General features: G+C 36.4%; 2 protein-coding genes across 3 annotated transcripts in view; one reads left to right on the top strand and one right to left on the bottom strand.

The window, feature by feature from the left end:
* Positions 1–9,834, bottom strand: part of CEP290 (centrosomal protein 290) — a 47,232-nt gene extending 37,398 nt beyond the window's left edge. Inside the window, exons 1-17 of the mRNA XM_034063325.1 lie at positions 9,719–9,834; positions 9,503–9,580; positions 8,675–8,744; positions 8,371–8,417; positions 7,838–7,981; positions 7,555–7,608; positions 6,965–6,985; positions 6,664–6,816; positions 6,108–6,290; positions 5,710–5,799; positions 5,513–5,635; positions 3,624–3,747; positions 2,896–3,068; positions 2,104–2,266; positions 1,367–1,467; positions 1,187–1,274; positions 602–714 (exon numbers count right to left, since the gene is read on the bottom strand). Of these exons, the coding sequence (XP_033919216.1) occupies positions 602–714; positions 1,187–1,274; positions 1,367–1,467; positions 2,104–2,266; positions 2,896–3,068; positions 3,624–3,747; positions 5,513–5,635; positions 5,710–5,799; positions 6,108–6,290; positions 6,664–6,816; positions 6,965–6,985; positions 7,555–7,608; positions 7,838–7,981; positions 8,371–8,417; positions 8,675–8,744; positions 9,503–9,580; positions 9,719–9,820 (1,827 nt within the window). The 5' untranslated portion in view covers positions 9,821–9,834. The remainder of the gene's footprint in view (positions 1–601; positions 715–1,186; positions 1,275–1,366; positions 1,468–2,103; positions 2,267–2,895; positions 3,069–3,623; positions 3,748–5,512; positions 5,636–5,709; positions 5,800–6,107; positions 6,291–6,663; positions 6,817–6,964; positions 6,986–7,554; positions 7,609–7,837; positions 7,982–8,370; positions 8,418–8,674; positions 8,745–9,502; positions 9,581–9,718) is intronic.
* A 2,171-nt stretch (positions 9,835–12,005) lies between these two features.
* Positions 12,006–14,538, top strand: part of TMTC3 (transmembrane O-mannosyltransferase targeting cadherins 3) — a 33,212-nt gene continuing 30,679 nt past the window's right edge. For both annotated transcript variants that reach the window (XM_034063136.1, XM_034063135.1), the window contains exon 1: positions 12,006–12,091. The gene's annotated coding sequence lies outside the window, so the exon portion shown is untranslated. The remainder of the gene's footprint in view (positions 12,092–14,538) is intronic.

Below are 14,538 nucleotides of genomic sequence, written 5' to 3'. Positions count from 1 at the left end.
GATGGGTTGTTTCTGTAATTTTGGTTATTTACTTCTGAGGTCTCACACACTGGCTGATAAGGAGAAAATGAAATTGCGTAGTCTGATTTTAAGCCTTCTGATACCTCTCTATTGTCTGCATGATCTGTTATCCCTCATGTCTGTCAAAACCGTAGGTCTGGTGATATGTAAAGCTCTTTTAAACAAAGAATTTCAGAACTACAGTTGTCATTAATTAGTTGCCACACTGAACATAAATGAACCAAAGAAATACTACTTTTTTTCAAGGCATCTGAACTCTGAAGTACGCCAGAAATTCTTCTACGTAGACTTCTCACAGCCTTACTTTTTTCAGCTATATCTTTCTCTGACTTCAGAACTCTAACTGGTTGCCTCTCTGTCTGCATGTGTTTCTCCGTTCTATGTTATATGAGCTGCTAGCCTATATTCACAAAAAATTCAGAATATTCACTAGTTTTCTAAAAAAAATTACAAATTATTAATTAAAAGTTGTGAATAAAAGCACCTACATATTTTAACAGATACAAATATCTGTTATATATTACTTTTATTTCAAAAGAGAAATACAATAAATGTTTATGAACTTGCTTTATGAACCTACCTTTGCTTTTGCTTCAGTAATATCCTGTCTGTTCAAGAGATCCAACTTCCCCTTATTCATTCCCTTCTCTTCAGTAAAGCTATCTGTTATGTGCACATTACCAGCATCCAATCCTAATTGCAAGTAAATGTATGCATGATGATTATGAATTTTTAACTTTCCAAGCAATGAAATATATTCCACTTAATGGTTTTCTACCTGCAAAGGAAGGAGCTGTAAACCTTTTCATTTGAGCACATGCTTCCATGGGTGGCACAGAATTGAAATTTTAAGATTTCTGAAACACATACATTATACAGATCTCTTGGAAATCATGGTGAGAACATCCTTCATCTAAGAACTGCAAACCAATGATGCAACTCTCAGTGCAAGTTAGTTAGCAAGTGCTAGCCACTACAAGTCAAAAAGCTACTGGGCTATAAGACTATGAAAATACAAAAGCACTCACCTCTTCCTACAGATTGAACGCAATGTATTTCGCCTTGTAATTTAAACAAATGAATAACTATAACATAACTATATTAACAGGTACAGACAACATGTGTTTGAAAGAACTGTTAATAACAAACAAAAAAAAAATCCTACCTGTTGTTGCAATTCTTCTTCCTTTCTCCTGAGCCAACTTACGAATCTGTTTTTTCAGTTCAATTCTTTCTTCTTCTAGTCTTTCAATCTGTGCATTATTGTTCACAGATCAGTACTTAATTTTGTTCAACCACATTTTTATTACGTAGCTCTTACAAAAAAATAAGATTTATCACTTGCCTCTTGCAAAAGAATCTGGTTTTCAGCTCTATATTGCTGCTGCTTCAGTGCTTTGCTGTTTCTGAATTCACTTAAATCAATCATTGTCTTTGGGTCAAGACCTAAAACATAGTAAACACTGTATAATTATTCATTATGCAGGAACACTAATGTTAGCAATCCTTAGAATGCATTTAATTTAAAAAAAGAACATAACTAGTCAAGTAGATTTTTTTTTAAAAAAGGAGATATTTGAATATATGCACTTTAATAGGTGTCCACATTTTATGCTACATATAACAGCACCAAGATTTAATATAATTTTACTTCACTCAAACCCCAAATGCAATAAAGTGCCACCTAAAATTAACTATATTTATGTTTAAATGAAAATTAACATTTATATTTAGATTCTACTGTGTAGAAATAAGCCTGTCCAAAGTCGTCTCTGTTTTTCAACTCAGCACTACAGCTTCAGTTTCCAGTTACTGTATTATGAAATTAATTAAGCAGTTTACAGTCAAAGAGGAATGAAAACCAGGAAAGGACTACAAAACCTATTATCCCATTTACTTCAGTCAAAGCAACATGTAAGCCATGTACATTCATGAAGTTTGTCCTAACTTGATACTTGCAAATATTATCAGAATATACAAAATTATCTCCAAGCAGTTACTTGGTATAGTAACATTCCATGATACAATATTATTTTAATTGTTACACAACAAATAATTGAAAACATAATGAATATAGCATACCTAAGCGCTCTCTGAGTTCTTCATTTTCATCAAGAAAATCATTTATTTTAAGTTCAAGTTTATTGCCTTCCTTAATTAATGTTTCGATCTCATTATCTCGTATTCTGATTTGCTTTTTTAAATCATTTATTTCAGCAACAGCCTCTTCCAAACCATATATTCCCTGAAACCAAATGGAAAGTAAAACAACCAACAGCAGATGTAAGAAAAACAAATTATGAATATGGTTTTCATCACTACACAGGTAAATTTTTCAAACTGTGTAACTCTTCTGCACTATGCTTAATGAAAAAGGTTACTGAATAAAAAGCAGGTATACAAATTTGTCTTTTACAGATTTAATCTTTTAACTATAGAGGAGCCTCTGCATATTTCAAAACTGAGTCCTCTTCCTACATGATTCTTCGAAGAATCTTATCTTGAGTGCTCAATTACTGTTCAATGGACTTCAGAAGCTCATACTAATATGCTAAAACTGATGACTTGTACAAAATGTTAAATATGGCAAGCAGTCAGTGACTGCTATAGAGTCATAGAATGGTTCTAGTTGCAACCCCCCCTGCCATGGGGCAAGGACAAATTACCCTAGACCATGTCGTCCAAGGCTCTAGCCAACCTGGTCTTGGAATGCTAAATGGTATTATTTAAAAAAAACCCAACAACAACAAACCCCAGCATCAGAAGTCTTTAACTTAATTTCTAATTAGAATAGAGTCACTAAAAAAATGGAAGGACAAACTGACCTCCTAAAAATATGATGCAATACCCTGTCCAGTCTGACACACTGCTTACCAGTTCATAGTCTCTCATTCGTTTCAGAGTTTCAACAAGCTCTTTGTCCTTTTCTCTAGCATCTGCTTCTGCTAATTCTGCTGATTTCTCAGCCTCCTTAGTTCTCTCTTCTAGCATTTTTAACTTTTCTTGCATTTCTCCAATGCGATTCTGCTGAGCAAGAGATGAGTGACCTGTAAAGAAAATCTTTGATTTGTTTACAACTAGGAATTCTTGCTATCAGGCATCAAGCAAGAAACATTTTGAATGATGTTATGAAGAAGATCTTACTTTGCTGCTCCTTTTAATTAAGTAATTGCAAAAGACTACACTAGTGCTTTTTCTCCCAATTGCTCATTCAAACAATCAGAAATGCACATAATTTTTTTTGTATATAGTATAAATATATTATATTAAAAGTGTATTAGAATTTATTTTGAAATGCATGCTACTACTCACTTGGAATTCTTCATAGAGCTGAGATCTTATATGTTATGCTCTAACCGTTACAGACCAGGTATAGTCAACTACACACTGTATTGCCATAAACCCCACTGAATTACTGTGAATGAATTTAAACTCTTTATGAATGCTTAATAAATGAAAATGAACAAAAAGAAATACTAGAGACTAGTATTACCCATATACTGCAAATATTTTTTGTGTATTTTTAGTGAATAAAGAATGTACAGTAAAACTTGTGGTGTCTTATCACCCTTCCATAGATATTAAAATAAAATGGTTCCTACCTTTATCTTTTTGGAGATCATTCCTTAATTCCTCAATTAGCAGTGCATTTTGTTCCATTTCTTTGGTATACTGTTCAACTTGCTCAGTAAGCAATCGTATCTGCGCATCCCTCTCTTGCACACCCTACAGACTCAAAAAAAAGAAACTCCATTAAGAATTCTTCTCTACTGACAGCCAAGCTACCAATATAGAACACCACACAATAAAAATTAAAAGTATCTAAGACAAAACAATTTATAGAACACCAAATATGCTGTACTTACAACAGAGAGTTCAGATATTATCTAGAAGTTGGGTATATAAAGGCAAAGCAGGAAAAATAAAAGAGTGAGTAAAGATAAAGCACTCAAACACACACAAAGCAGTATTTTAGTACACCGATTTCAAATGGAACAGTTCTCTCAGAGTTAAACAAGGCACCATGAAAAGTTTCAGATGATACATGTTTCTTAAAGCTTCCTCATAAACAGTTGCCAGTGGGAACCAAGAGATACAAGTCAAGACTGGGAGGACTAACAATCTATCATACATGACACTTGTGTTGCAGACTGCCTTTCAGCAAGGCATCCAACTTTTAGAAAGTCGTATCACACCTTATTTTGCACGCATATACATCCATAAGTACACAGACTGTGAAAGTGATTTGTATTTAAACATACTATTTCTGTGCTTACACATGAACTTTAGAAATATCATAGAGAGTTTCCTGCTACTTTTTCTGTGATGAACAAAAGATATAAAAGATACTCGGAAAAAAGTTACAGAACGTAATTATAATGTAAAAATCTCAAGAGTTGCTGACCTTACTTTACACCAATATTATGAAAAACAAAAGTGCAGGCTTTCTTAGAGAACAAATATAACCACAGTTCAAACCTAATGGCAAAGAACTTAGCAAAGTTATGAGGAGCTAAATATAACCCTTTAGAATGTGAACATACCTTGAAGCATAACAAGCTCGGTCCATTTTCAGTTAAAACACAGCGCAGTAAATTGATTTGACTTTAAAGCGTCTGTTTTAAAAATACACTTATTTCCACAAAACTGTTCATAATGTCATGCTAGTGATGGTCATCCAAAAAAAGCAACCTCCAGAGCCATCTAGCCAGCTAAAGCCAGACTCTACAAATCTTAGCAAAGTCACTGTCAGCTGCCTTCTTCTTCTGAAGAGGAAGAGGCTGATTTGCACCTAAGGTTTTTTCTTTTTCTTTTTTTTTATCTCCTGAGAAGCTCTCTGTTCCTAGTTTTGAAGACTACATAAATTTATCTCACTGCTCAGTCTACATGGGCCCAACATGTAATACAAATGTAAAATAAGTCCTTGAAGCAAGGCACAAAATCATCTTGTATCATACAGTATGCTTTCCATGGTGCATATTTCAATGTTACTAATGGGCTGCTTATTTATTTATTCTCTTCATGTTTGTGAAGAAAATGGGGAAATTCAAAATCATAGAGCTATGCGAGAGATACTCCTCAGGGGCTGAAGCACAGACTTAATAGTAAGGCATGAGGTGAAATAAACATAAAATTAAACACTAGTAAGAGTCTTCCTTGACTAACAAATTTAGAAGACAGAAACTCAGCTATAATTTAAAAACATTAAATTATGGATACTTAGAAGTTAAAGCAATCACTCTAATAATGGAAAAGACAAATATGAAACTAGCAGAACAAACAACCACCAAGAGCTCAGTTCATACATATGGCAAGAGAAGTTTCCTTTGCCACTGTCTATTAAGCTATCTTTGCAGTGGAATGACTTGACCTGTCTAGTAATACTCAAAACTTAAGCAGTACATATTCTGCTATCTTCAAACTATGAAAGACTATTATTATTTGGTCACTAGCATATTTAATGAGTGGTGATTTCTCACACAGACTATACCTGTTGAAGGGCCATTATACTGTTTCTGTCTACATCAAGTTGGGCCATTTTCAATTTCTCTTTCAAGTTAAACAACATTTGTTGGTACTGTAGGAGTTCATCATCTTTTGAAGCTAAGATATTCTGAAAAGAAAATAAAATACAATCAGAACACTTGAAATAATCCGTAATACTAATAGAAAAGTATTAAAAAGTACCTTCCATTCTTCAACTTTTGCATTTACAGCTGCCATAAGCGGATAGTCTTCTTCATTCTTTGCTTTCAGCTGGTCCGAAAGCTCCTGAACCTAGAAATGCCATTTGCATTAATATCATATCACAAAAATGTTTTGCTTAATATATATGTATAAACACATTATACAAAGTGCATGCAATTTAACAGCTTAGCATTACAGCAGCAAGGGAAGATCACGACTCAAGAACACAAGTATGACTAACATGTTCTACAAAATATCTGAAGGCAATTTTTAAAATTTGCACCAAATTTAAAGATCATACTACCTTTAGAGAGTGTTATTTCAGTAGAGTATATATTTTTAACCGGATATGTTGAATGTTTTTTTATTTTAAATTAAAATATGAGTGAAGTTCTTACTTGAAATTTGTACTGTTCATTCTCTTTTCTTAAGTGATCCATAACAGTATCAGATTGCTGCACAATTAGTTTCATTTTGTTATATTCGTCAGTCATCTTTTCCATTTCTTGTACTGATTCCTCAAGATTCTTCCTCATTTCTTGGTTTTGAATGTCTAACTTCTCATTAGCTTCAGTCAAATTCTGCAAAATTAAAGAAAAAGCTGCTTTTAAATAATGCACATCTAAAGACTGGAATAAGCACTAATTGACCAATAAGCCCTAAGCTACCTTAAATGTTAAGATTTGAAAGCCTTTCAAGAAATTAGCACAAAAGAGAGTATTTTTCACCTCTAGATTATCAACTGCAACAAATCCTAGCAGCAAACAAAAGAGACATCTCCCATTTCCAGTGACTTACTTACCTCTGCCAGATTCACCAGTGCTATGCATAAGCATTACAGAACCCAACTACATTATGAATTCCCTTACTCCGCATGAGTTGGACATAGCTTTGTGAAAAACACTACTGTCAGTAAAAGTCTAATAAATACTCAATAGCTTGCATAGATTTTACCTGAATTTCATCCAAATACTGGACAAGCTCGAAGTTCTTTTTGGACAACTGTGATCTGTAATCAGAATCCTCTCCTCTTCGTAATAGAATTGCTTCTTTCTGAGAATCTATTTGCCTCTGATAGTCAACTATATCCTGACACAGCTCTTCATTCTGCACAGAAAGTAATCCAAACTTAAATCTATTTTGAAGAGTTAAAAACAAAGACACTGCTTTTCTAGCAAGCTAACACAAAGACCTAAGACTGTCTAACCCCATTCAAATTCCTACAGTCTGCTTTTAAGAAACTTAGAAGCCTCACCTTTTTTTGTAAGCGTTTTTTCTTCAGGTTAAAAAGGAGAGAACAAGGCCAAGAAAACAAAGCATGAAAAACGTTAGAAAATATCTTTCGGAAGACAAAATAGGAATCAAGGTACAGACAAAATAAAAGAGAGATTTCTGTATACCTGTGTATGCATATACAAGCATACACACACATAAGCAAGAGGTCATTTTGATGAACAATTCTCAAAGGTTTCCCCATGGACCTTAATTTAACTTTTGCTGTTTTATTCTCTCAAAGGCCAACATTACAGGTATTAAATGCTCTAAAACATATTTGTTTTTTTTTTCTAAAAATGGCTACAAAAAAGTAGTTTCAAGAGAATTACCAAGAAAATACAGGAATAAAGAATGTTAACTCTATCTTTGCATTTATTGTTGTATTAGCTTTTGACTTTTTATAATTTTATGTTAAAAATCAGATAATCTTAGCAAAAGCAACAAGCATAAACCAAATCTTGTCTAATATCCACCAAATCTATCTGTCAACAGTACTTAAGAATAAAAGATAGTGATTTCTTTATAAAGAATGTTAAAGATACAGTAAATCAGCAATAATTCTTTACTAACCTCTCTCCTTAATTTGATGTTTTCTTTTTCAGCATCTTCATTTCGAAGAGCAAGCTAGAACGAAGATAAAAAACCTTTACATGTATCACTGAAAGAACAAACTATAAAAACAAAGAACTCCAGAAACAAACCAGAAAACATATGCAGAGCAGTCCAATTTCACCAGTGGGTCTGTTGTTTTTTTTTTCTTTTTTTTAATTTCAAAGGCTATTTTCAGAACATTGGCTTTTCAAAAGATATTTCAAAACAGCTTTTAGAGATATAAAGCTGGATTCCTTCTTACCTGTTCATTCACTTTCTTCTCTTTTTCCAGTTCTTTTTCTATGTCTGTTAACTGTCTTTCTTTTTGTTCTAATTGCTTTTCCAGTTGGCGGATCTCATCACGCAAAAAACGAGTATCACGACCACCAGCAGATTTTTGTGCCATCTTAAAAGCATTAAAATAACATTCTAAGTATAGTACAGTTCTTCAAAACAGAAAGAACTAAAAAAACTACAGCAGATGCTAAGATTAATGTCCCTAATGTTCAGGAAAAGCAACAGGAAGGACTAACTTCTGTCAATAATACTCAGAAATTTCTGAAAATAAACAAGATTTATTAAAGTATAAAAAACTCATTGTATATACACCACTTTGCAAACCTGAGGTTAGAGAGCCTTTGTAAGTCAAAAAAAAAGCATTAGTTAAAATGTAGGGCTTTTACATCTCTTTACTAGATTAAAAGCGTAGTCTAAAAAAAACCAAAACCAAAACCAAACTTGTTTAGAAAAAACACTGAACAGCAATCTATAAAACAGGAAAATTTGAAAACATACCTCTAATTCATTTTGGAGTTTCATCACCTTTGTTTTAAATTGATTTTCTGTTAAAATGGAATAGATATATAGTGAAATACCTAACAAAGTAAAAAGTATCCAAACCAACAAAGTTTAACCTCAGTCTTTAAATATAGCTTCACTCAAGCAATTGACTTTAAAGCAGTTGGTATTTTATTCAGTTTCCTAAATTTAAAAAAAAAGCAAGCAACCAACCAAAGTGCAAACAAAACCAACCAACACTAAAAAATTCATTAATATATTTAACAAGTCATTTAGAGATAGCTTGTAAAGGCTTGCTTACCACATTTGGCTTGCTCTTCCCCAGCTTTTTCAACTTCTTCTAGTGCCAGCTCTACCTCTTGAGTTTTCATCTGGGAAGAAATTATAGTAAACAAAGAAGCAATATTTACTACTTATGTAATTTAAAAGATTTATCCATAGACCCCGTATTTGAAACAATGAAAACATTTACAAAAGAATATCAATTTTCTCTCATTAAACAAATGGAAGCACTCCCGTTTTTGCCATGCTGACAATTAAGAAGTTCACTGTTGAAATATCTTCTTTAGTAATTTATTCTAAAGGGCTACCTAACCATTCAAAGGCATACTGCTGAGAATCAAAAACAAAAGAGCCTCTCTAAAACCAATGTGCTGCTGTTATTTTCTGCTGTCAGTATATTTATAAATACGAGAAAGTATCATAGATTTAGCCAATCAGTTTTAGGGTGTTTTCTTCACTCATGGTGACACTTCCCTTTACTCTAAAACATCAACCTATCACAAAAACGTCTATTAAAGTTTAAATCATTACCAATAACTTACAACATCTAACAAATTTTTCGATACTTGCTTGTTTTTTCTATTTATAGAACTAAGTTTCCTTAACTATATGTTAGTCCTGTTCAGTTTACTTCCCACTGCTAAATGCTGTAATCCCAGTGGCTACAAGCAGATACTGTGGTGCAAGCACACGTTCAGCATATAAACAATCTCAGGAGTAACCTAAGATCATTGTTCAATGCAGGGAGGGGAAAAAAAAAAAAAAAGTAATGAAGATTTCATTTAAACAAAAGCCAAAACCAAACAATGCCTCTGCAGAATTGTAGAAAGTAAGAATTAACACAAACCTTCAATAGTGACTGAGTAATTTTAAAAAGGTGTATCAGTTTTCCAGGGGTTTCAGTTTTTAGATCTTTCCCATCAACCTAAGGAAATAGACAACTGCTTTTATACAAATATCAATGAAAAACACAAAATAAATCATTTATGCATGTTAAAGACCAGAGACAGTATAGGCAAGAATGTATAACAAACCCTCTACGTTCTGTTTTTCCCTTGAGTACCTTTAACATGGTCTCCAGCAATCTGTCCGCTAGTTCCTCTTGACTAGGCAGAGCATCTGGATCCACTTTCATAAGCTTCTTCCATTCTAAAATCTGTGCCATATTTAATTTGTAATTTTTTCCTGGAAGAAAAATTGAAATAAAAATATCAGACATTCTTATGTCAAATGACTTTAATGTAGGCTGGCCACTAAACCACACAAGATGATTACAAAAACTGTACTGATTTTGTAACATTTATTAACATTGTGCTCACATTTTGGTCTACTGCAAACAAAGGTGGCTATAGTAAAACCATTTTTCTTTAAGTTAAAAATTACCTCACACATATTCAATGAATTTGTGAGACTAACAGTGAAGAACAGGACACACCTGAAACCTCTATTTTAGCTTTAATATCCTTCTTTTCCTCTCCACCTTTCAATGAGGTATTTTTAACAAACACAACTGGATACCTATTTGAACCAGCCCTTGTGGGATAAACATCTCCTTACAGTCACAAAAACATTATTTCTAATATTTAAACAGAACCAACACCTGCTTTAGATTGGTACTATGAACATCCATTTCCAGATATTAATTTATAAGACATTAAACTCTTGATTAGAATGTTTGAGTTGATAAAGAACAGTAAATAACCTGGAAACTGACAAAAATCTGATCAGGAAGTAGTGCAAAGTTTTGTTCTACTGCTTACCTACCAGCTGCTGTGCAACACGGTGACTTCTTATATATCTGAAAGTCAGTGCAGTTTCTGAAAAAGACAGAAAGGATTGGAAGCCTTGCATTATTCTATCCTCTGGAGCTGTCTCTAGCCTTTAGTATAAATATTTCAAAAATTATAATCTGCCAAGTTTAAATCAGAACATTTTTAAGGTACTTATTGCCTTAAATTATGAATATAGCATAAATGATTAAGAAAATTAAGAAAGAAATAAACCTAACTAGAATATTAAATTCATTATTAGCAACAAGCTCTAATAACTCTAACAATGATGTACGCTATGCAAGATACTGAGATCTGTTCCATCAAAACCAACATAATCACATGAGAGATATCCTCTGCGATATCTCCCGTATTAGTTGCACAGAATCAGAGAATGATTTTCCCTGAGCCTTAGCATAGTTTCCAGGAGGATCTGCTCCATGACCTTGCTGGGCACCAAAGTGAAACTGACCAGTCTGCTGTTCCCTAAGTCTTCCTTTCTTTTCCGTGCCTTAAAAATGCAGGCTCTGTTTCCTCTTTTCCAGTCAGTGAGAACTTCACCAGATTGCCATGACTTCTCAAATGCAACTTTGGCAATAATGGCTTGGCAACTACATCAGCCAGCTCCTTCAGGATCTGTGCATGCATCTCATTGGTTCCCATGCACTTGCGCACCTTCAGGCTCCTTGATTTAAACCTGATCTTCTCCTACAGTGAGCAAATTTACCCAGTGAGCAAATAACCCATCTTAAGCTACTTCTGACTACATCACCGAGACTAGCTCTCATCTGCTAGCGCTACAGAGCACTAGATCTTAACTACAAATTGCCAACCAAAACGGAATCTCCTGCTAGCTTCCTATTTTCTTCCAATTTGTATATGGAATGATACAAGGAAAGACTGCAATCCCTCCTGGATGCTACTGAGGGACAATTTTGTCTCCCTTTCATCTGATTCTGCTGAATTATCAAATTGCCTTATTTTACACAATGGGGCACTGTCGAAACATCCATCGACCTAGAGCAGACCTGTACAGCGGCCTATAACCTTTCCCGGCCATCGCATTGCGACGGTGCCCGCACCCGGACACTTCTGCCGGGGGCCAGCAGCCTCTGCCCCACCGCTGGCCTGGCTGCCCGCGGCGCTCCCGAGGGATCGCAGGCGTTCCTGCCTCCTTCCTCAGAGCACCGCCCGCCCCTAGACCTCACCGCTCCCCGAGGACGGCAGTGGCGGCGGAGGCGGCTGCTAGGCGACTCCATCAAGCTCTCCCGCCGGCTCCACTCCCCGGATACTCGTAAGCGCAGTGAGGCAGCCAACGATGCCGCGGCACAGGGGAGAGCAGGACACTCCGTGCCCCGAGGAGCTGCACAGCCACACAGCGGGCAACCGGGAGAGGTAGGGGCTAACTGTCTCACTGGGGGAGCGGCACTGTGGCGATAACCCCTCGCTACGGGCGGTGGACTGCTTATCCCGGCTGCTCCGGAACTACAACTCCCACGGTGCCTCGGAACTACCGCCCCGGAATTGGATCTCTTAGTTTCCCTTGCCGGTCGCGGGGGTGGTGAAGAGGGTGTCTGTGCGCATGTGCAGTTCCGGGAGACCGGCGGCGGTGTGAGCTGTGGGCGGTGGCGCCGGTAGTGGGGGAGTTGCTGCTTTTGCGGCCACAGGTAGGGCGAGGAGCGGCGAGCTCTTCTTTCGCAAACGGGACTTGGGGTGCGGGAGGCCTGGGTCAGGTGTAGCTGCCGCCCGCGGTGGCGGATAGTCATCTTTGTGTCTCTCTCCCTTGGCTGTGCTTTCCGGGCCTCATCTGTGAGCCTCCCCTCCGGGCTGCGGTGCCGCCTTGGTCTCTGGCCGCGCTTCCCCGTCGCTTGAGAGGAGGATGGGCTCGCACCCTGGCTTGTCCTATCCCTTCCCATCCGCAGGCTTTCGGCAGTGGCTGCGTGCCCGTTCCCCTCCGCCCTCAGTCGTCCTTAGGTCTTATCCGCGACACGGGCTGAGGGCGGCGGCGTGCTCTGTGCAGCACGGCAGGCTGACTGTAGGGCTGAAGTACTGTCCCGGTATGCGTGTACTATGTATGTGTGTCGGTGTGTAATAGTCGGGGGCCAAAATATAGCTTGCAGGGCGGTACAGGAAAGATCACATCTATAACAGAATCCTTTGAGTGCAAGTAGCTAGTGAGCATGTCTGAGCACTGGTAGTGGTCTGGTGACCCCAAAAGTTGAAATCCTGTGATAGCTAAATGGCTGTGAACAAATCTTTTCAAATAAAAAAGGAAAACCAACAACCATTTGCGACGTGTATATATCTGTATTCATTCAACAGCTGTAAAGAACTGAAGAGAATTTGTTTTTAGATTACTTAAGGGAAAAAGAAAGGTGATCATAGTGTCATCTTTGGACTTTTGTCTTTTTCTAGACTATTGTCTACTTTTTCTTTGCTGTCTCTTGATTAGTGTTGATATTTAATGAAGGCTGACAAGATGCAAGCTGCTTGGCACTCTTTGTATTTATGCAACTTGTTTCAGTCATGGCGTAACTCTTCATTCTTGATTGACTGTAAAGAGTTTTATACTTCAGCCAAAGATTAGTTAATTATAGCTCTATATTGGGTAAGAATAGCAAACTGTATAGTTAGGAAAGAGAAAGAGACCAGATTATATTTCATGAATAGGAAACATTAGTGAAACTAAAATCTGTTACCATTAAGTGTAAAACAGTGTTTTCTTAGCAGGACAGGCTTTTGTAGTTCGAGTATGTGAGCCACAGAGAATAATACTGCCTTGCTACAAGATGAGCTTTCAGGAAATGGATTCCCCTGTGATACAGAAAATGAAATCATCCATTGATGTTCCTGGATAAGACCTTTCTTGTTTCTTTTTTTTTTACTCCTCTTCATCAGGTTAACAAGTTGTTAAGGCAAGTATATCTATTTAGTGTGCTTCAACTTTTTTTTTTTGAGTGTTGTAGAATCAGCAGAAAGTACATCATATACTAGCAGTGAAAACATATCTAGGTTATAAGTGTGTAGTGTAGACAGTGAAGGAGGTTGATGCAGAACTAAAAGGGATTTTGAGGTGAGCTGGAAGACTTCTGAAAGTGAAAAAAGAGTGAAAAGCTTGGAAACGTTAATCCGACACAAAATGTGAAGAGGTTTAAAATACAGAACGCTGTAGAGCAAGTGAATTAGTTTTTCTTCTGTTTCTGCATCACATCTGATTGCATGACAAACTTTGTATGAGTGGCTGATCCTCCAATGGGAATACATGCTTGTAGTTCTGGAGCCAAAGAACATTTTAGCTCCACAGTACAGCTTGACCTACCCTGATAAAAGAGTTAGGCATCCATATTAAACCACAGTTTTGATAACATTGTGTGCCATTTCAAAGGCCTAATACAAAGACTGCGATATAAAAGACCTAATGGAATGTTATTAAAAATACTGCAAGAAGTCATCTACAGACCAAGCATACTAAATAAGGACATGCATAGCAGAGGCTGACTTTTTAGCTTATGCCACCCATGTAGCTTTTGTTGGTTTATTCTTTGGAGTTAACAAACATGCAGTTTCTGGTGTTGTATTTCTAGAATACTGAGAGTATTAATTGGCATTATTTTAGATGGGCTATTTTTGTGTCAGTGTCCTATGAGGAAACAAACTATGTTTTATACAGCTATTCTGAATGTAAAAGGTATTGAATGTAGGAAAAAATCCCCCTAAAACTCTAAAGGTTTGACTTTAATGTATGACATCTTGTTAATCATTTTAAGATATAAAATGCAAACCATGCATATGTCATTTGTATTTCAGCTGACTGTTGCACTGGTTGCATTGAACAAACTCAAGCTAAACCACCAACTAAACCAATACCTTCATCTTGTTAATTTTTAAGTTTTCATTCTTGGTGTGTACCAGAGTACCCTAAAATGTTCTTCCATTAGTTTAGCTGGTTGGTTGCCAGCAAGTTCTTCACAGATTTCCCAGGAAAATCTTTCCTCTAGCCTGCAACATGTGTTCTGACTCCACCTCAGAGCTGCCATTCCTCATCTAGTTGATCCTTCGGATCTCTACAAAGAGAAGGCTGGGGGGCATTGCATTGCTGGGGAATGAAGAGTAC

The sequence above is a fragment of the Melopsittacus undulatus genome, chromosome 5 (assembly GCF_012275295.1).
Source record: "Melopsittacus undulatus isolate bMelUnd1 chromosome 5, bMelUnd1.mat.Z, whole genome shotgun sequence".
In the NCBI taxonomy this organism is placed as follows: Eukaryota; Metazoa; Chordata; class Aves; order Psittaciformes; family Psittaculidae; genus Melopsittacus; species Melopsittacus undulatus.
This window is presented reverse-complemented; position numbering and strand designations above follow the sequence as displayed.